This window comes from Diuraphis noxia, unplaced genomic scaffold (assembly GCF_037042655.1).
Source record: "Diuraphis noxia isolate RWA-SAM2 unplaced genomic scaffold, SU_Dnox_SAM2 contig0005, whole genome shotgun sequence".
NCBI classification, from domain to species: domain Eukaryota; kingdom Metazoa; phylum Arthropoda; class Insecta; order Hemiptera; family Aphididae; genus Diuraphis; species Diuraphis noxia.
The window spans coordinates 10,000,001-10,021,388 of NW_028301715.1; the positions used below are offsets into that span (position 1 = coordinate 10,000,001).

At 29.3% G+C, this 21,388-nt stretch overlaps 1 protein-coding gene across 2 annotated transcripts in view; it reads right to left on the minus strand.

Moving 5' to 3' along the window:
• LOC107165015 (uncharacterized) overlaps positions 1-21,388 on the minus strand; it is a 63,613-nt gene that overhangs the window by 10,246 nt on the left and 31,979 nt on the right. For both annotated transcript variants that reach the window (XR_016191879.1, XM_015513061.2), the window contains exons 4-9: positions 10,258-10,535; positions 8,888-9,103; positions 2,354-2,670; positions 1,509-1,712; positions 1,013-1,198; positions 1-111 (exon numbers count right to left, since the gene is read on the minus strand). The exon at positions 1-111 is cut by the window's left edge and continues 319 nt beyond it. Coding sequence is in view for 1 of the 2 variants with exons in the window: in XM_015513061.2 (XP_015368547.2) it covers positions 1-111; positions 1,013-1,198; positions 1,509-1,712; positions 2,354-2,670; positions 8,888-9,103; positions 10,258-10,535 (1,312 nt within the window). In the remaining variant the exon portion in view is untranslated. The remainder of the gene's footprint in view (positions 112-1,012; positions 1,199-1,508; positions 1,713-2,353; positions 2,671-8,887; positions 9,104-10,257; positions 10,536-21,388) is intronic.

Sequence of the window (21,388 nt, forward strand, 5' to 3'; positions counted from 1 at the left end):
GTACCTCGGTCTTTGTTCAAACGGCTATAACAACTCCGGTCTCCCGAACTGATCTTAAGTATTGTCACCTTAGCCACATCGCCGGGCTGTCCTTCCAGTCTGAATACGCAACTTTAAACCGACATGAAAAAAAAGTTTTAAAAAAAATACAACCCACATCGTTGCAATATTGATATTTTCGTATTTTTTTCGATGAGATTTATAACGTTTAATCGTTTTTTTATTATTTGAAATCAATTAGGTAGAATAATTAGTGATTTAAAAATTCACAATTTTTATTACGCGTCAGATATAGATCATTCATAGTATTATATAAAATTTAGACAAAAATAAAAGTGAAAAAAATTAAGCTTTGTTTACTATTCTAGCTTAACCTTGTTTCAATAAAACTTACAAGGTATTTTTGAATATTAATGGAATGCAAAATAAATATTTGTGTCTTAAAGTTAAACTTAAAATACATTAGTCTGAATGCAAACAACATGAATATATGATTACAGTCGTTCAAACAAGAATAAAGAAAACGTTCATTTATTTAATTGACGTATTTAAAATAAAATATATCTTATTAAATTTGTATCGCTCCCGTTTGGACATTTGTTTTACGGGAAATGTCGCAATAGAAACAGTCTAAATATAATACATAATATTACGTCCGATAAATATTCCAAATGTGTGGGTGTACGGAATGGTAACAGTGATAAAAATATCTAAAGTTTAAACTCGCACAATAAAACCTCTTGTCAGATGAATCAATACATTTTCGAGTTTCAAATAATATAAACGGGGGATACTATTCGTATTGTTTAGACTTGGAAGATATATAAGACTAACAATGATTTATATTATACCTAGGTATTGTTCATGCGTGTGTTGGTATTATTCAATACAATTGCGTACCTATATAAGTATATTATGCATCTATACGTATAAACTCTTATGGTATAACCGGTATACCTGCTACGTATATATAATTTATGGTACGTGAATGCAATATTAAACATTAGTTTACCTTAAATTTTTATTGCCTCCTCTTCCGTAAAAGAATACGTTTTTAGGCGAACGGATGGCTATTGTACTAGAAGGTGAGTGCGTGGGCCTTCGGAAAATCCTGGAGCACATACTTCCGGTTTCGGGCCACGAGCTTCCGTCCTGGTGAAGGTCGACGAATTCGTATAGAGCTTTAAACGATACGGGTCTGGGGAAAATAATGATGGCGTCAATACGGTAGTTAGCCCTATTTCTACCTCATCGTATACTGCTGTACAACTACTATACTATCACTACTGCCACCGTCGCAAACGGACCATGCGCAGACCTTTTACTATATACAAAAGTAAAAGGTCTAAGGCATTCATCAATGCATTGATAAAAACTTATGTTCACTATACATATTAAATATGTGTGTGTGTGTGTGTGTGTGTGTGTGTGTGTGTGTGTGTGTGTGTGTATTATATACTTGTTGATTATGTGTTTATTGTATACACACAATAAACATAACATCCTACCTGAGAGCCGTGGCGTGTTGTATGTTCAACTGGACGGTGAGCGACCGGGACGTGGACAGAAAACTCTCTGATAGCGTGCACGGACGCTGTTGCCGGGTCAACAGGAAATGATCGCAAGACCTTGGAGATTGGCCGGGACAGTAGTTGGCCAACAGCGTGCTGTTCTTGTGCTGGTAAACGGACGACGAGACGTTTCTCGAATCACTGAACATGATATTAAAGAATAATATGTTTAGGTATTAATGGTATTATAAGTCACAAACATTCGTTGATAATTAAACATAAAAATTGGGATTAAGTGCACATCTCACATGGTTATATTATTGTGTATATACCACAGACTTATTATTATTACATTTCACCTTTAAAAATGTATAAAATTTAATTTATTCCTCATGCATTTTGTGTATGCCAACCAATGTTTTACCAACAGACAAAATGGAGGTCGTCCCTGGGTGGGCTTCACTGATAACAATGTAAATAATATAAGAGTACCTTATTATCTAGTTAATATAGAAGTCTGTGATATATACACAACTACACCCAGGTCATTGGCGTATACTTAGACCTGAATTTCGGGGAGGGTTAATTTTTAGATTTTTTTCATATTCGATGACCTGACATGAGAACATAACAAAATATATTCTCATACATTTCAATAGACTACATACTAATTTTTATTCGTATTACTATTTTTAATTGACATGTAACCCTAAATTTTAGTTTTCTCATACAAAGAAAATTCATTCTAAAAATTTCTGGGGGGGGGGGGGCGTTATTCCTCCACTAACCCAAGTCGTAAACGGGCGTTTGAATTTGAAAGAATAAATAACAGTTTGACTCACCAGAACGGATGACAAGATGAGCTACCGTCCCACACCATCAGGTTGGTCGTGCAGTCCCGGGTTTGCGGGCCCGTCACGTAAAACTTGAGTACGGATACCCACACCTTGTACCTGGGACCGGAACCAGATTCACGATCCACTGGATATCCGGCAGCCGCGACACCTGTCGGGGTGGCTTGTAGATGGTACCAGCACGTTGTGTTCTCCGGCAAAGAGTGATAAGGTGCGTGTAACCATCCACGGCCCGTGTTCCGTATCCAGAATTCACATCGCTTGTTTTTTGTGTACTTGATCGATTCGATTTCCACAAAGTGTACCTAAATAACCGGAACATTGAGTACGTTGAACACATAGGCGCCCGCAGGGGAGGGAAAGCTGGGGCATTTGCCCCACCCCCTGGCTTTTTCAAAATATTTTTTTTAATTGAATGTTTTAAGATAAATTACTATCTACTATACAACAAATTTAAAGTATAAAATAAGTTGTAATATAATAAAATATAATATATTGTATACGAGTATAATAAAAAAGGTTATTATTTTAAAACACCTAGTAAAATTATAATATTTAGCCTCAAATCCTAACATTGCCCCCCCCCTCTAGAAAAATTTCTGGGGGCGCCTATGATTGAACATTGAAGTACCAAACACGAAATAAAATAGTACTGTTTTTTCTTCTCCAAATCGCAGTAAGTATATTTATACATTTTAAAATTAATACTTGGGTGTATGATAAAATTACAATATTTATCAATCGTTTATCTGATATTGTTATAAAATACAATATTTTAGATAGACCTACCTCATATAACATTTGAAATGTACTATTTTTCTTTAAGATTTAGCCCTCAAGCAAATTATTTGTTTTTTTTTGGTTCTTAAAACTTCTACATCTTATTGGTATATGTACTTCTTCAATTACGATTATTCTATATTTCTATTTACTTGACTACTTCATTAAAGCATGTAATTATTTTATGCCGAATCGATACAAATAATTAAATATTTGTCTATAAATTTATACTTATTCTAGATTTCTAGATAGTGTACTAAATTAGTGATATCAAAATATATTTTCATTTGTAATGTAATTGAAATACGAATTCGTTGCATTGTTCCGTTGATTAACATTTCATTATTTACTAGATACATAATAATATAATTAATACCTAACCAATAATGGTCATACAATATTGAAATGTTCCAAAAGGTCCTATTGTATAATTAATTAACGTTATTGTTTGAAACCGATTGTTGGTCATCTGGTTTTTATATAGAAGTGTTCCCATCATGCATTCATTTTCAAATGGTTTAAATTCTTTTATGGAAGAGTTGAGAACCGTAATGGATGAACACCGCCCTATTCCTTACTCACAATTCACATTTGAACTGTACATATAGATTTGCCCATATTTTGTTAGTATCTAGTTTTATCATAACGATTTCCAGTTAGTTTACGGTTCATGCACCAAAAAACCTATCTTTTATTCGAAAAAAAATATGTTTCAAATTCTACTTTTTATCAACAGTCTTACAAAAAGTAATACTATCGTAATTCGATTAATTTATCATTGTTTTACTTGAGTCTTTACACATAATGTTCGTTATGTATTTTGAGCGGAGGATGGTTAGGTTAGGTTAGGATGCGTATATTGAACAAATTATTTTTCGCTTATTTTGTCTTCTCCTACTTTTTAGGATTGGATTAATGTAAATTGAAAAACTAACACAAATGGAACATTGAGAAAGTTTAGTAAACAGTTGCTAAAATTTCATAAAAATCAAATCATGAAATTCATTATTTACATTTGATCATTTTTTTTAAATGTACTTCAGTTATTCAATTATATCCCAGAAAATATTATTAGAGCGTCTTTAAAATACATTCATCGATTACTGCACTTAATACTTTATTGTAATATCTTTTAATGTAAAATAATAATAATATAATATTTAACATATATTTTAACTTCAATAGTAGATTTATAGTATCATTTTCATTTTGAATTCTATAACAATACGCAGGATTTGTAAACTTTTCCGGGCCTGTTTGTTTTAAGTAGTATAATAATATTGAGTGTAGTAAATTTAGTTATAGATAAAACTATTTCTGTACTTGTAAATTAACTTAATTAAATGATTATCTTACAGAACCATTATTTAATTATCTGATTAAAGTAGACCTATTTAGATTGGTTTCTAAAACCAACGTAGTTTATTTAAGTTGTATAAATTATACGTAGCATTGGAGTACCTGTAACTAAATCTTCGCCACAAACAAAGGCCGCACATCCCTTTGTTATTAAAAACTCAAACATTAACATTGAATGGAGACAATTAAGTTTAAATTATTTTTTTTTCATCTCGATATTTATCGTGTCGCACAAGAGATCTGCAAGGAAAGTATAATATATTGTTTCAATAAAATTTTCTAATAGTTTTTTTTTTTATTATTATTCATCCTCGTGATAAATTTTACAATCTCGTTTTAAACTTTAAATTCACCTTTTTTATATATATATATACGTAATGCACGTGCATATCGGAAGACGACAGTCGTGTTTACATAATACACTGAGTCCTGTCTTGGATTACTTGGATCTACATCATTTACTATTCAAGCGTGAACTACGCTCGAAAGGTTTGTTTGTTTGTATTCCTTTTTATCTTTGAAAAGTATTTTCATAATATTATGCCTATATATATATACTACAGTTCAACTGGAAGGATCCTATTATTTGAACATTCGAAATAAAACATTTCGCGTAGTAAATGATGTTATCGCTTGGTCAAACATCTATTGAAATATCTTTAATTTGAATACACACTACAGTATGTAAACATTACACGTACGCCAACAGCGGATATTATGTTTACCACTGCAGAGTGGATATTGATTTTTATAGTAAAAGTTAGCTACTCCGTTTATACAAAATATATTATTCTAATGGAAAAGTTATCATGTGTAGGTAAGTTCTTCAGGTTTTTATTTTTAAAAATAAATTATATGGCTTAAAATACATAGTGGCTTTAAAATGATCACGATTTATAGAGGATAAAATTCGATCTGATTCCAAATTGAATTACTTTCTTTGTTTTCATCAAATAAATACTATTTAAATTATGATTACTTCAATTTCAATTAAGTACTCAAAAATTGCATTCAGTCGCCGTGGACATAACGTATAACCAAACCAAAAATATTTGGTATTTCCTACAATACTTACCTACCTATTCATTTATATCGTATTTTGACTTGAAAATAATATGTGACAAATAGCATTTAAAAAATATTAAAATACTGAGGATACGAATGCGACATTGACGACGGTGTACAGAGTATAGAGTATCTGAATAGTATATCCATAACGCCGTGTTATACATAATCCAATATGTATATTATTATTGAAATAACTTGATGTATAAATAATAATAATTATTATTTTATGAGTTCATTATAACTCTCTTAAGGAGCATAGTATGCGCAAACTGAGTAATTAGACGAAATAGAATTAATTGCTACCTGGAATAATGTAATATATCATTAAATTTCTATACAGTTGCGACTTAGTCCATAATACGCAATATTACTTATTTATTATTATATTTTTTTTATTTAAATAAATAAGCCTCGGCGTCTATGGCCATTGGCATACAAGAAGTTTAAGATTAACTATTTTTAAGGGTGCAGTACTTACATATTATTTAAAAAGAACAAATTATAAATTATTTATAAGACTAGTTTTGATTAAAAAGGTCATCATGGGATCAACATTACTTATAATATTATTATTTAAATGTAAAATATTATTATGGCTTATGAAATAACTGAAAAATGGTCCCTATGGTGGTACGAAAAAAGAAAAAAGCCTGGTCGAGAGTGTGCATTACAATTAAATATAAAACCTAATGTTAATTTAGATATTATGACATTTTAGAAGAATTATGTTTCAAAAATAAATACTTTCCAACGGTTCGTTCAGTAACGGATTTATTATTATTATTATTAAATATTATGTGTATTTGTAAAATAGCCTATATTAATATATTGTAGGCTGATAAAAATACATTTTTAAACTAATTCACAGTAGATAAGAACCATCCTTCCCACCCGATAACACGTCTTGGTCAATGCGAATTATTATAAAATCGTTTTGACACAATTATACAGTCGTGATACCTATGATTATAGTCAATGGTGCTGCCTAAAGTCTAACCTAACCTATCGATGATAAATTTAAAATAAAGGATTGAAATATATCACATGGAGTAAATTATTCCAATTACCCCGATTTCTTTATTGTAAATCACACCAAGCCATGCCGCGTGCCGCAAGCATTTATTTCGACTTCGTGAGGCCACTCAGGTTACGGCGCGACGTTTGAAATCGATCGGAAACAGAACATGCACGGCGAACAGAAATTTAATATTAAGATGGAAGACAAATGATGAAAATTCGTAATATTAATATACCCTATCAGATAACTTAAGTAGGTACCTATAAGTAATACCTAAAAAAAAAAATGGTTTTCCATACGTTAGAATATTATAATAATCGCATAATATTAAAACCTATATATTATATTTTAATCATACTTGAATGTATTATTATCAATTTTATTACGCATCGATTGACGATATTTACAGTGGTGTACCGATAAAAACTAATTATGAGTTCAATTTACTTTAAAGTTTAAACTTTAAGACTTAAAGTGATTTTATAATTACATTATTGTTCAGGAATTTTAATACGCAGCATAATACGTGTGATTTCTTGAGTTGTTGAAAGTGTATTCCTAGTTAAACTTATAAATATAATATTCAATGATACACAAGACACAACCGCAGCTTAAATTTATTAACAAAATAATATTATTCACTTTTTTCGTTATTATTATTGTAATCATTCTTTTTCAATGCGTATTTTAATCGAAACATTGATCAAATTTATTTGAAATTTCTATTCAATAATTTTTATTTTGAAAACAAAATATTTTAAAAAATTATATTTTTTAATATATTCCTTATAATTTTATTTATTAATAATAACTTCAAGTAATTCAAACTTAACTAATAGTTAAAACGTTTTTCGTAAGGCATTCTATCTGTTTACATCGTGCAAAACTTATAAATTAGCTTGATGAGTAATAACTTACGAAACCTTAAACATATTTTTAATTTATATCAATGTATGGAGCAAATATAAAATTTATTTATATAATATTTTGTATTCTATTGTTTAAAAAAAGTTTAGACAAAACTCGTAAGTATTCTATCACATATAAACAAAACAATTATATCAACTTCACTGCATTTAAAACGGCATATAGTATTATATATAGGTACTATATCGCCTGTATCATAATCATACCTATTATGACGAACTTCATTATTGTGAATTTAAATACAATAATATTGACACGAATGGGCTGAAATCGGCGTGAATGTATAAAATAAATAACTTTTAATCTTTTAAACGAGAATTCGAATTCAAAGAGACCTTTTACTTTAATTTTGAGATTAGTTTAAAATTAACAAACGACTTTAATAATTAATATCATAGGCGTGTGAATAATATTTATAAACTAATTATATTAATATTATATATTATATTATACATATATAACGTGTGTCTTTGGAAACAGGGTGTACTTTATCACTCGTTAGCCTGTGAATAATTTTCGATTCTGCATGCGGGACATTCAACTATATACATTTCTATAATTTTTTAACTCTTGCATTTTGCATATTATGCACAACGCAACTTCATTTATTTAATGGAAACCCCTATTTTTGGATTGACCGAGGTTTTTCACGTATAACATTGATCTTTCAAATTGTATTAAAAGCCAAAAATTGGCAAAATTAGAGATAAGTATAAATATATTTTTTTCAATTTTACCTACGTATTTTTTAATTTTTTTTAAAATTTGATTTTATAGTGGTATTTAGATGAAAAAAATGAAAAAATGACGCAGGTACAACTAAACAAAAAAAATCAAATTTAGCATCTACCTACACATTTTTTTTTTTTTTTAACTTATCTTTAGTTTTGGTTTAGAATAAAAATTGATGGATCAAAATCGCTTGAAAAAAAAACAGATCAATCGGAAAATTTATTATATTAAAAATATTAGTTTTCATTAAAAAAGACAAATAATTAAGTTGTGTTGCGCATGTGCAAAACACATAAGCTTAAAAAAATTATTGCATAGAAATGTATTTGATCCATTAGCCTAGTTGAATGTTCCGCAAACCGAATTGAAAATTATTTATAGAGTAGTGAGAAAATCATGTTTCTGCGCTCAAATAATATAGGTGAGTGAGTATAATCATAATGCAAATGACTTAATGACGTAGCGTGTTTTGAAAATAAAAATAATTTATATCAATCTACTGCTATGTATAATTTACGTGATATTATTATTTATATTATTATGGTACTCAGAAGGGACTTTATTATAATGTTCGTCAGAAATTAGCATCGATATAAAGTCATTGAAATGTCTATCGTTTGAAATGCGTGAGTACTTACTTGAACTTGAAGTTGAAAACCGTGAAGTGGACCAAATGGATACATCAGAGTGCCATATGGTGACGTAGAAAATTGAACCAACAGTTCAGGCCCACTAGATGTTGTCACAGGCACAGTTTCACCTGATCCACAGAATCTCAACAAAATCGGATCTCTAGTTGTGTATCCATCATAAACCGTCACAAAATCCGGTACATTATCACACTTGCTCCAGTCCTAAATAGAATTTCATTATTATATTTTTTAACCAGGAAAACATATGTTAAATCAAAAAACCTATTTATTTGCGTATAATAATACGTTAAGCCGTTAAGCGTTTTATGATTATGATATAGGTAAGTATTTAAATTGAATTTAATAAACCTAAAGCATTAGGTCATCAACAATTTTTATTGTTCATCAATCATAAAATAAAAAGTGCTGAAATATAATGCAGTAGTATATGTTCACTATAATTAACTTCCGCCATCTTCCGGTTCTATTATTTTATTTCAATATTCATTCTTTTTTGAGGATTTTGTTTAAAGTATACTATTTATCATGTGAAGCACTCAAAGTTGAATTTTTCAACAGTTTAGCATAAAATTATTTAAACGGTGTAATTTATTATTAAAAGGGTTCCATCGAGAAACAGCCTTGTATAAGTTCATTAATTGCTATAACAATATTTTGCTGGAAACGGTTTTGTACCTTGAGTTAATTAACTCAAAATGGATTTAGCGCGAAAATATCAAGGTCAGAAATGGTGTAGTGTGGTTGCTAAAATTGATCAATTTTGTTTGAATTTAAATATAAAATCTAATTTTATTTTTTATTTTTAAAACATTGTCTTCTAAATGAAAAACCCACTTGTACGTGATAACATTATGTTCCACGAAAATTTGAAAAAATATAATATATTTTCCTTATTATCGAATTATGTATATTGAAATATTATAACGAATACTATAAATCTATTCATACGTATTATAATGATCATGAATAATATTATTACTAAGGGAGATATTAATATTACATCGTTTGTGGACGTTATGGAATCGACACAAAGTCGTTGTAATATTATATTGCACAATTATTTCGTGTATTATGTTTTGATAAGCGTAAGTATTTTTATCAATGAAATTTAGAAATTGACGAATTTTCAGAGTCAATTTTTTATTAGTTATTAATTATTATGTACCTATGTCAAGCTCAAAATACGACAATATACCTATAATAATGATATACTCAAAACCCGATAAATCCGTAATGGCACACCAATATCTGGTTTTAATGCCTCGTCTGGGGTGGGGGTGGGGGGGAGAAAGAGATTTGAAAAAACACGACACGAGCGGCCGCGCAGTCCATCATATATAGTATATATTATATACCTTCCGTTCGACGGGCTTCGGGTCAGCTCCTTCGGGATTCATCCGGTCCGTCTTGATCGAAACCAGACGACTGTACGGCTGTGTGATGGATATCAACGCCTGGTGGCCATACGGTATCGAGTGTTGTCGGATGGCGTAGTAGCAAGTCAAGTTTCTTGGATAGAGCCCAGGGTAGTTGGGTGACTGCAGCACGCACCTCTTCTTGTCGCAGTTGCTGAATATCCGCGAGCAGTACGTGCCTTCCATGAGGTCACCCATGTGAAACGATTCGTTTACTCCTGTAACACACGAGCAGGAAAAAGTCTGAGCATAAAGTGCAGCGGTAAAAACGTGATATAAAACATGTCGATAACACTGCAGAGCGTAATTTGATATACATTTATTCAAGCCTAACCGCCGGGACATCTATGAAGGTGCAAATTCGTATAATAATTTCTAAAAAGGTCATATACAGACAGCCTACCTAATATTCATATTATTTCAGCCGATGGTTTGTGTTTGGCTTATATAATATGTACTATATACAAGCGTATGGAAACAGTGACCGGTCGACACCAATCACGGATGAGTTTTACACCATGCGCGCAGTCTTACGTATATATGATATGTTAGTGATGTAGTTATCTATCAATACTTAACACCAGTCTGAATCGATTCATTGTCGAGTGCTGTTAAAAGATATAAATGATAGGTAATGTGTCTTATAATAATTATTTAATGTTTTTCATCATCGCTGTACAAAGTTATTGGTGCATTACGAGTTGCTCTTATGTTGTACAATATTATTTAACTATATTATGGTTCACTGTGGTATATAACGCATTAAAATGTATATTAACGTGTCTCCGAACTAGGCCAAGACGATGATTACGGTCATTTGTGTGAACTCCCGTTTATACATAAAATCTTTGTTGTATTGTTTTATGGCCGTTTCGGGGTCGTTTGTCATCCGGCCGCGTCATGCAATGCGGACAGATAGTGAGTACAGCAGATTTATGTGCCAAACACAATACGACAGACAATCCTAGTTGTCTTAATTTAATATAAATGTGCTTACTAAGGATAAAGGGAGTGATTACTAATTTCTGAAATATTGTTTATAATGAGCGGCGGTGTACATACAGTGCACAGCAGTAGTGTATATATTTTAAAAATAATAAACAAACATTCACATATAATTGGGGTGGTGATAGCCATATTATAGCCTAATTAAAAATGTATTATATACATATTACTCAATATGTAAAAAATTTTGTTTTAGACGTTTACTTTCTATCAATTGTATTTATTGGTGTTGGAAAAACATTAATACATATTATGATACATAACTTATTACATCATTTACATCTATATTTATATTTAAACTGACGCGACAGTCACTATTTAATTTCACTAACTATAATTTCAAATTTTTATTTTATGTCTTAAAACTTAACTTTAAGTATCATTGAGAATTGTATTTTCTGACTTAAAAACGTATAAATATACAGGTTTTCCCACTCTAACTCTAATTTTGTTTTGTATTGCTGTGCATAAATAGATACATAGAACATAGTATAAAAATAAATTTAAAAATGTAAAAACTTATATTGGACATTGTACTATATCAATACAAAATGTATACCCAGAATTTGGCTACAATTTGGAAAAAGGTACCTTGTTTACATTGAAGGAGGTGCTTAGAACAACTTTGAGAAAAAAAATCCGAAAATATTTAAGTGTCATGCCGGAAAACGGAACATAAAACTTCTGTTCTTTTATATATTTAGGTGCTGTGTTTAAAGAACATATATTTTTATAAAATACTGAGCCTTAGTCTATTTAAAAAGTCTATAAAAAAAAGTAAATATTCAACACATACAATGAAGACACCTGCAATAACCTAAAGTTTAGGCGTTATTTATTTTCTTTAAATAAATAAAAAAATTCTAAGTTTCGAGCAATGTATACTGTCATTGATTTTAATTTTAACTACTTTGATTTCGCTATTACGATTTGCACATTTTAACTAAAGTAATAATAACCATTTTCATTGATAGTTATGACTGATATTTATAATACCTGATATTGTTTATTATGTAAAACACCCCTACAATTAGAATAAAAACTAAATACGAATCATCTATACAAATTTCATCTGATATTAATATTATAATTAGGCTCAAATGAATGTCAAATAAAAATCAACATATATTTAAACAAATGCTTGTGCGAAAAACACCTCAAGGACCGTACTAGGCGTACTATATCAAACGTTAAGCTATTATCGCACAGGCTACCGACGAAAAAGTAAACACCGTAAACCATTTGGTATACCGGGGGAGATCGGGAATGGTGAGATTTAGTGGTACCTATATATATATATATATAGTATTTGCCATGAATAAAATCCCATAGCTTTATATTGCAAACTTTATATATTCATATTTCTGTTCGGTCTAAAGTAGATAAGCACATGTGTACGGAAAAAAAATCCTCGCCGCCTTTAATTTAAATACAACTTATCCTAGGTTAGGTACTTACCGAAAAAAGTTGATCAATTTAATCGACTTATCCACCGCGTAACATATGTGATGCAACCAATAATGGCCGTCGTATTATGATGTACATATATATATATGTAGATACATAAAAAGCTCGTAACGAATTTAAATACAAAAAGTGAACAAACCGCAATCCGACCATGCACCATTATAATTTTAATTACAATTGTGATTCGTTTTCATAAAATGAAAAAAAAAATTCTTCGCAAGTATTAGCTACTCGATGAATTGCATTTAAATTTATAAATATTAAACACAGTTTATAAAATTATATGCAAAAAAAAAACATTCAGATTGTGCAATGAATACAATATATATTATGCACATTTATGCATAATACGTACATATTTTTGTTAAATAACCAAAATATAATATGATATTGTTAAATTAATAAAACAATTAATATACGAGGCATATAATATAAATACCTCCTTAACGGCTCACTATGCATATAGTAGAAACCGTTTATAATGACACCGGTTGTAGTAACATTAGGGTGTAATGACCATAGATTAAATGTCCCGGCAAAACTCCTATATTGTATGAACTAATATTTGTATCGGTTATTATGACGTCTATATTATAATGACTATACGGATGTTATGAAAGTTATTTTTGGTTATATTTGAAAAATATTTTATCTATAATGACTTTACTTTATCGAAGGTACTATTATAATATCGATAGCACCGATAATTTCATCGTTGTTTAGTTGTCAGTTTTATTTTATTTTATTGTCAGTATACGGGTAATCGTTGTGCAATTTTAAATGTGTTTTGTGTTTGGTGTTAAATTGTATTTTGAAATTGTAAAATGAGCAAATGAAAGCAATTCACCATTGAAGAAAAGCCAGATATTATTTTTCGTTTAAAAAAAGGTGAAAAAAAATTCCAACATTGCTAATTAATTAGGCGTAGGTCACTCTACAATTTCCAACATATGGATAGCTCGAGACAAAATCGAACAAGAGTTTCAAAATGAAAAATTATCAGTTAAGAAACTTAGAAATTGTACACATACAGATTTAGATGATGTTTTATTACGATTGTTTTAAAAATCAAAGAAATCTATGCATTCCAATTAATGGACTAATTCTTTAACAGAAAGCCAACGAATTAGCTGAAGGCCTTGGTAAACATAATTTTAATTGTTCCAGTGGTTGGATTCAAAGATTTAGAGCGAGGCATAATATTGTATTTTCAACAATAAGCAGAGAATCAAATTCGGTTAATACTGAAATAACACAAAATTGGCTCGAAAAAGTATGGCCTAAATTACAAGAATAATACACAGATGACCAAATTTATAATGCAGATGAGACTGGACCTTTTACAGAATGCTTCAGTGGCGTGTCTAGGGGGCGGGCCCGGCGGGCATGTGCCGACCCACATTTTTATATGAGTACTAGACTAGTGTAAGTTCGATACTCAATGAAATTTTAGTATGAGGAGGGGGTAAAACCATTCTGAACTTAATTTTTGTGGCCCATCCACAAAAAAAGTTCTGGACACGCCATTGGAATGCTTCCTAACAGAACATTACAATTTAAAGGAGAAATATGTTCAGGTGGTAAAATGTCCAAAGAACTTCTGACTGTCTTAGTTTCAGCAAGTATTACTGGTAAAAAAATGAAACTGATCATAATTGGAAAATCCCGTAATCCACGATGTTTCAAAAACATCAAAAGTGACTGTCTACCGGTAACATATGAATCTAACTCCAAAGCTTGGATGACTGCAGAATTAAGGTCTAAAATTTTATTAAATTGTGATTTAGAGTTAGGAAGAAAAAAAGAAAAAATTTTACTCTTAGTTGACAACCGTCCAGCACATTGCACTGTAGAATTACGCAATATTAAACTTGTATTTTTACCCAGTAATTACGTCTGTTCTTCAACCAATGGATCAAGGCGTAATAAAATGTATGAAAACTTATTTTCGAAAAATGTTGGTGCTAAATATGATCAATAATATTGAAAACAAAATTGAAGCATTGAAGCGAATATCAGCGTATTAGATGGTATATTAATGATTTTTAAAGCTTGGGAAAAAGTATCAGAGATTACAATTTCGAAATTGTTTTCGTCACGCTGGTTCCAATAATGCAATACCACAACAAACCGTCTAAGGAGAACAAGAAGAAGACACAAGTTTCCCAAACATAAATGAATATGTTAACATTGATAATTATGTACTAACTTCGGAACCATTAAGTGATCAAGAACTTATTTCTTCATTGATTAACCAACCCGAAAAACCTGAGAAAGACGATAATATAGTGAAGATTCTGATAGTCCTTGTGGAAATTTATCTATTAAACCCGTGTTCAACGCAGCAAAAATGTTAGCAAATTGTATGGCTTTGAATAACGTAAGTCCGAAGGTAAATTTTGAAGAACTAGAAAAAAAATAGAGCGTGATTTTTATACTAACAAAGTTCAATCTAAAATAACAGATTTCTTTAAATAATAATTTAAGTATGTATATGTACGTAATTAAACGTTTTTATCTTTAGTTTTTTCTATATTATACATTGCATAATAATAATAATAATAATATGTATTGAAGTTACAATTTTTTTTGTCATTTTGGTTATAAGTAATAACAACCGGTTATTATGACCTATTTTCTTTGATCCCTTGAACGTCATTATAAACGGTTTCTACTGTATTACATACATTTATCCGTGGTAAAATAATTAAGTACCACCATAAAACTGTAGACGAACAAATTATTGCGTGTTAGATTCTTGAATGTCTTGAATGTCTGTTAAACACAATAGTTGTCATTGGGTAATTTCTCATGTGAATTTAATCGTATATATATCATCAAGCTCTCGTTAAATGGTACTTAAGAAGACTCAGTTTGCATTCTCTGATGGATTTCTTACACAAATTGTTTGATCTAGTAAATGTATTCACTATGCACTAATGGAATATTATTCAAATAGTCTAAAGTTAAATTTGACAGTTGAATAGGCAGTACTGTCAGGCCCGTCGCTAGGGTACAAGCAAGCCATGCGTTGCTTTAGGGCGGTATAACATTTAAAAAAATTGAGGCGGCATATTGTAATATTAAATTTCCAAAAAAGACAGAAATTTAATTATTATTTTTATTCGCTTTAGGGCGGAAAATGTCTTACGACGGGCCTGAGTACTGTATAAGTAGGTACCAGCTATGATACGACTACGAGTTTAATACTGCCAAAATGTTTTCGATAATCCGACAACTAACAGTGAAATAAATTCAGAAAAAAAAACGAGAAATCCACACTGCTATACTACAATGTATATCGGGATCAAGATAGTAAACCTCGTCTTTTAACAGGTAATTTTTATGTATTTATTCAATTTATGATAAATCATTATATACAGAAAACGAATCGTAGTGGAAAAAGTGAACATTTATTTTTAAGGCTATTCTATCATTTAATTAAATTAGTTGTATTATCACTATATCATATAGCATTTTTTATAAAAATTAATGAAATAATTTAATCAATGCTAATAGTATAGAAATGTAATAGATTTAAATAATTTTTGACAAAAACATCACACATCATACAATTATATGTTATTATTAGTTCATTACTTATAAAGTTATAAGTCAAAATCAACAGGCACTGTGTACATGAGTCCTTGGTGAAAATAGTATAAATTTAGTTTTAATACATATATCAAAAATGTCATTGCGAGTATAGAAAATAATAACATAAGAAATGGCGAAAAATGTCAAGTTTCTGCTAAATAATAATATAATTATATTTTTAATTTCAAAAAAATAATTAAGAATAGATTGTTATTTTTCGTTTAAACATTCGATTTTGTCAAATTTTGAATTTGAACCATTTATAAGAATGGTGAATGTTTATAATTATTACTCAAAAAAATAGTTACTAAATATTTTGAAAATTATATCATATTTAGAAAATGATTTTATAAATATTTATATAAAAACACAAAATTGATTTTGTCGAAAATTGGTGTAGCGTAAATATTCCAGTTTTCCGATGATTTTGAAAAACATCGGTGATTACTTTTGATTTCAGCCCCATTATACTAACTAAATTCAATTTGTTGTCAGAATTCACCCTAATATTGACATGGTTTGAAACAGTTTCAGTGTTACAAAAAAATAATAGAAGAGAAAAAAATACCTAACATAATTCTGAAACCAATACATTCATAGCTCCACTCAGAATATAAAAATATAAAATTTAAATTGCAAAGATAAAAAATTAAAAAATTCCGAAAAATGTTTATATGTTGGTGATTGATGTGTTTAAAGGATTCTCGAAAACTTTGATGGAGGAAGTACTTTTGGTTTCTCCTATAGTATTCAAAGTGAATTAAATGGTAAGGTTAATGTTACAGAAAAAGTCTGATCATTATGATTGATGTAAAATGGCATTCAGTATTGTACCGTAATCATCATAAATAAATAAACAATAAATTTGAAAGAAGAGATCATTTACTCGTTAGCGTTTGCGATATGGATTCTAAAAAGGCGTAGGTATACACCTATAATACTGGGACACCGGGTGATTCCATTTAACGCGGGACATTCATTATTTCAAAAACAATTAAAGTTTCTTAAAAAAATGTTTTATTTTTACATAATTGAAAGAAGTTAAGAAAAATTTATTTTTTACAAAATTTACATTTATAACTATACATATATTTATGGTTATACATTTTCTTCATTTATGATAACATGCACTTTTATTTTTTATTTAAAGCAGAATATTTTTAGAGCACTTGGGCTTATAAAAATCAAATTTTGGACGAGTAGTTTATGAGTTGTAAATGTTTGAAGTTTTTATGAGCTGAGTGTTGGTAGTTCCGTGATAATCCACAAAATTGCTCACTACTCAGTTCATATAATCAAATACTTCTAACAAATAAATTACATGTCTTAAATTTAAATTTGATTTTTATAGATTTAAATATTTTACTTCCTAAACTCAAAGTATGACAGTGGTTAAAAAATAGTAAAAAATATAAATTTATTTTAAAAACATTTGTTTGCATAAATATTATTATACTATATAGTTCTGGTTTCCATTTTTCAACTTCAATGTAGTATAATATAGATTATAGAGTTTTACAATCATAAATTTTACTTAGATTTACATTGAGCTCTGAAATTATATTAATCTTAACATCGCACTACAATTTGTTATTAACTTAATATCGTACCTATTAATTAATAAATTGGTATAATATTTGTATTGGTGGTATTGTAATTATACTATTAAATTGTAATACTTTAATTAATTAAAATTAATTGTTGGTACAGGAAATGGTGGTTTAGGGACAATAAAACCAAATCAATTCATACAACTTTCACCCTCAAACAAGCCCAATGTCCGGCTATAATTCTCTATGATATCCTAATTCCCACAACCTCTACAGTTAAATATCTGGGAATAGCTCGATCGCCGTCTTACTTGGGCACACCATATTAAGATTAAACAGTTGCAACTAAATTCCCTGCTATACGCACGCTCAAAACCACTCCTCATTAATAATAAACACACAAACTTAAACATTAAACTACTAATGTACAATTCCTTACTCAAACCCATATGGACTATAACAACTATGGGGCAATGCCAACATCTCAAATCTTAAAAAAATCCAAAACGTTTCAAAATATTAATTGGAATTTCTTTCTATTAAAAAGAAAAATTACTAACTGTCCCTCGCAAATATCAAATCACACCCACCACACCGATCTCCGTCTAAAAACCGTCCCAGAAGAAGCAAAATACTTCTATAAGCGCTTTCATGATCGTCTCATAACCCACACGAATCCATTAATCCGTGAATTAGCATCAAATGAAATTACTGATAATCCTCACCGACGACTAAACAGAAAATGGCACAGAGATTCTTAAACAACTAAAACACTAATGGTTAAAAAGTAGTTAAAAAATAAAAAAGTCAATAGGAAGTGTCACTACTGGGTGGTTTTTTCCAACAACTCTTTCATGTCACTGAAAATTAGTCCATTTACTTATTGTGCCTCAGGGTACAGATTGTATATTTCTTATACGTATATAAAAAAAAAAAGATTAATTGTATTTTTTTTATTATTATTTTATTTAAACACATGTACATAATTCGACGAAATTGAATCGTTTCCGGAACGTTTTACATGAATACGTACTTGCGTATAATAACTATACATAATATTTACATACAATTAAGTTTATTATGTATATACTATATAGAACATAAAGTTTAAACCTTTAAAAAAACTGAAGTACAACCCTTTATAAGGTCTCTTATGTACGTTTAAATAACGTCAGCCATTCAATTTTCACGAGTCAAAATGAATTATCAATTAACTGCCTTAACCGTTTAAATCGTATAGTTATAATATTATGACATATAATAATTGCAAAATTATTTAATAATTTTCAAAATACTCATAGAACACGTAACTTGGAATTTTTTAATTTACTACATTTAAAATTTGACCTAGCACAGTTGTATATAATCAAAGAGAAAATAAAACAGCAGTGATGGAGAATATATCCATTTAATTTGTACAATTTTGTTTACGTTTTATATATTAAGTAAATACATTGTTATTTTATACGTATACACTATACATAATACGTGAAACGTACAATATCGTGTGTCACGTTTGATCTCAGTTTTCATTACATCTAAATCATTTTAATAAGCGCTGTACGTTAATTAATTCGTCTTCTTTCATGCATTATTTCTCAAATGTCTGTATTAATAACTTACCAAGTTTAAATTTATGTTTAAGGGGAACGATTTCATCCTTATTTTTATTTAAGTCATACGTACGCGCCCTTTAATCATTCATAATCACTTCTGACAGTTCCTAAGACCCATTACGTCGACGTCAAATATCGGTTACTCATATTATACCTACTTATTTATACCTAAATTATGATTTCGACGTGTCTAAATATTGTACTATATACACTAGTAATCAATACTTATATTATACGGGTAAGTACAATATATAAAATATCCCATCAATGGATCGTTATTTTTTTTTTTGACAGACATGAGTTAATTACGCTTATAAAATTATAGCCGAATGCTGACGGTACAAAACGATACAGGAATAATATAATTCATCGTAATTTTAGAGAATTATACATATTACAATAACATTTCGTTGACGGCTTTATTAAAAATTGCAACGACTTTTATTTGATTGAGCGTTTAAAATTATTCAAACAGCTTTCACTTAAGCGCGTAGCACTATGTCACGCTATACATCACTCGTTTTACTCAATTACATCTATTTATTTACTTTTAGTGGTGTATACAGTACATATACAGATGTACGTCTTTTTCACATACCTATATCTATGTATTTCATCTATGTACATTGTAAATCTATATACCTACTGTTTCAATTTTACAAAAATTGCAATGGAAGTTGAAAATAATTACATTTGAAAAATGAAATGTGAATGCCAGTACTAATAATTGACTAAATATATTAATTCTTTTATTTTATTTTTCGTATATATGTGCCTACATATTGCTTCAACGACTAGAATACAAATACGGTAAAACGTGACGTCGACTTATTTAACACTGTAAAACGTGTACAACACAAATATTCGATTTAAAAAAAAAATGTTTTAAATAATCTATGTAGGTATACGTGGCGAAACTTTCCTAAATAATTCTTAAACTGATGTTTTCTATACATTTTTACGCATTCAAACTACAAACTTATTTTACCAATAACAACAGTAGATATATACTTGCGATGTTGTACAACTTCACTGTCTATATTTCACCATATTTATACTAAAACCACAAATTATAATTATACGCATTAATCAATTTTCCAGTCTATGAACAAATCTGGAAAAAATTACGAACTTTTTTTTAATTTAGCACCGAGAGAAACAAATAAATGTTAACAGTAATTTAGTAAAAACTGTATCAGCTATCCAGCTGATGTTAAATAATGAATACTAGGTAGTGAAAAAAAAGTATTTAATGAGCTGGTAACGCAAGAATGCAAGATAGATCGGGTGACTGTATGAGAAAAAATAAATTATTTTAACGGCCACGTAAAAACAATTACTATTTTACTTTTGTTCCAAAAGAAGTAAATTTGCTAAATGGACAATCAATGATTAATGAACGACATATTAAAAAACAAAATTACGCTAAATGCAAAATGATGGTTTCCATTTCACGAAATTGATTAAATGTTAAATGTATATCCATTAAATAAACAAACTATAGCAACAAATTTCAGGTTATGATCGATGTTCATGAAATTGATATTCATTAATTGAAAAATTACACTATCATAGCATTTCTGTTACGCCCGTTATAGTATTATGTCGATCAATCGATGTCCGTTTTGAAAATTATATATACTATCGAGTCGCGATTACTCAAAAACCTTCATAACTCTTAATATATCATCTTGTCTCTGAAATATTAATAAGTTATATTTAACGTAATCAACTTGAAAAACACATATGTCAAATCTGTTTTTATCCTCATCGAGATTTGAGCTACTCGACTTTACCTATATAATATAATTTAAATGTATAATTTTTATATTTTAT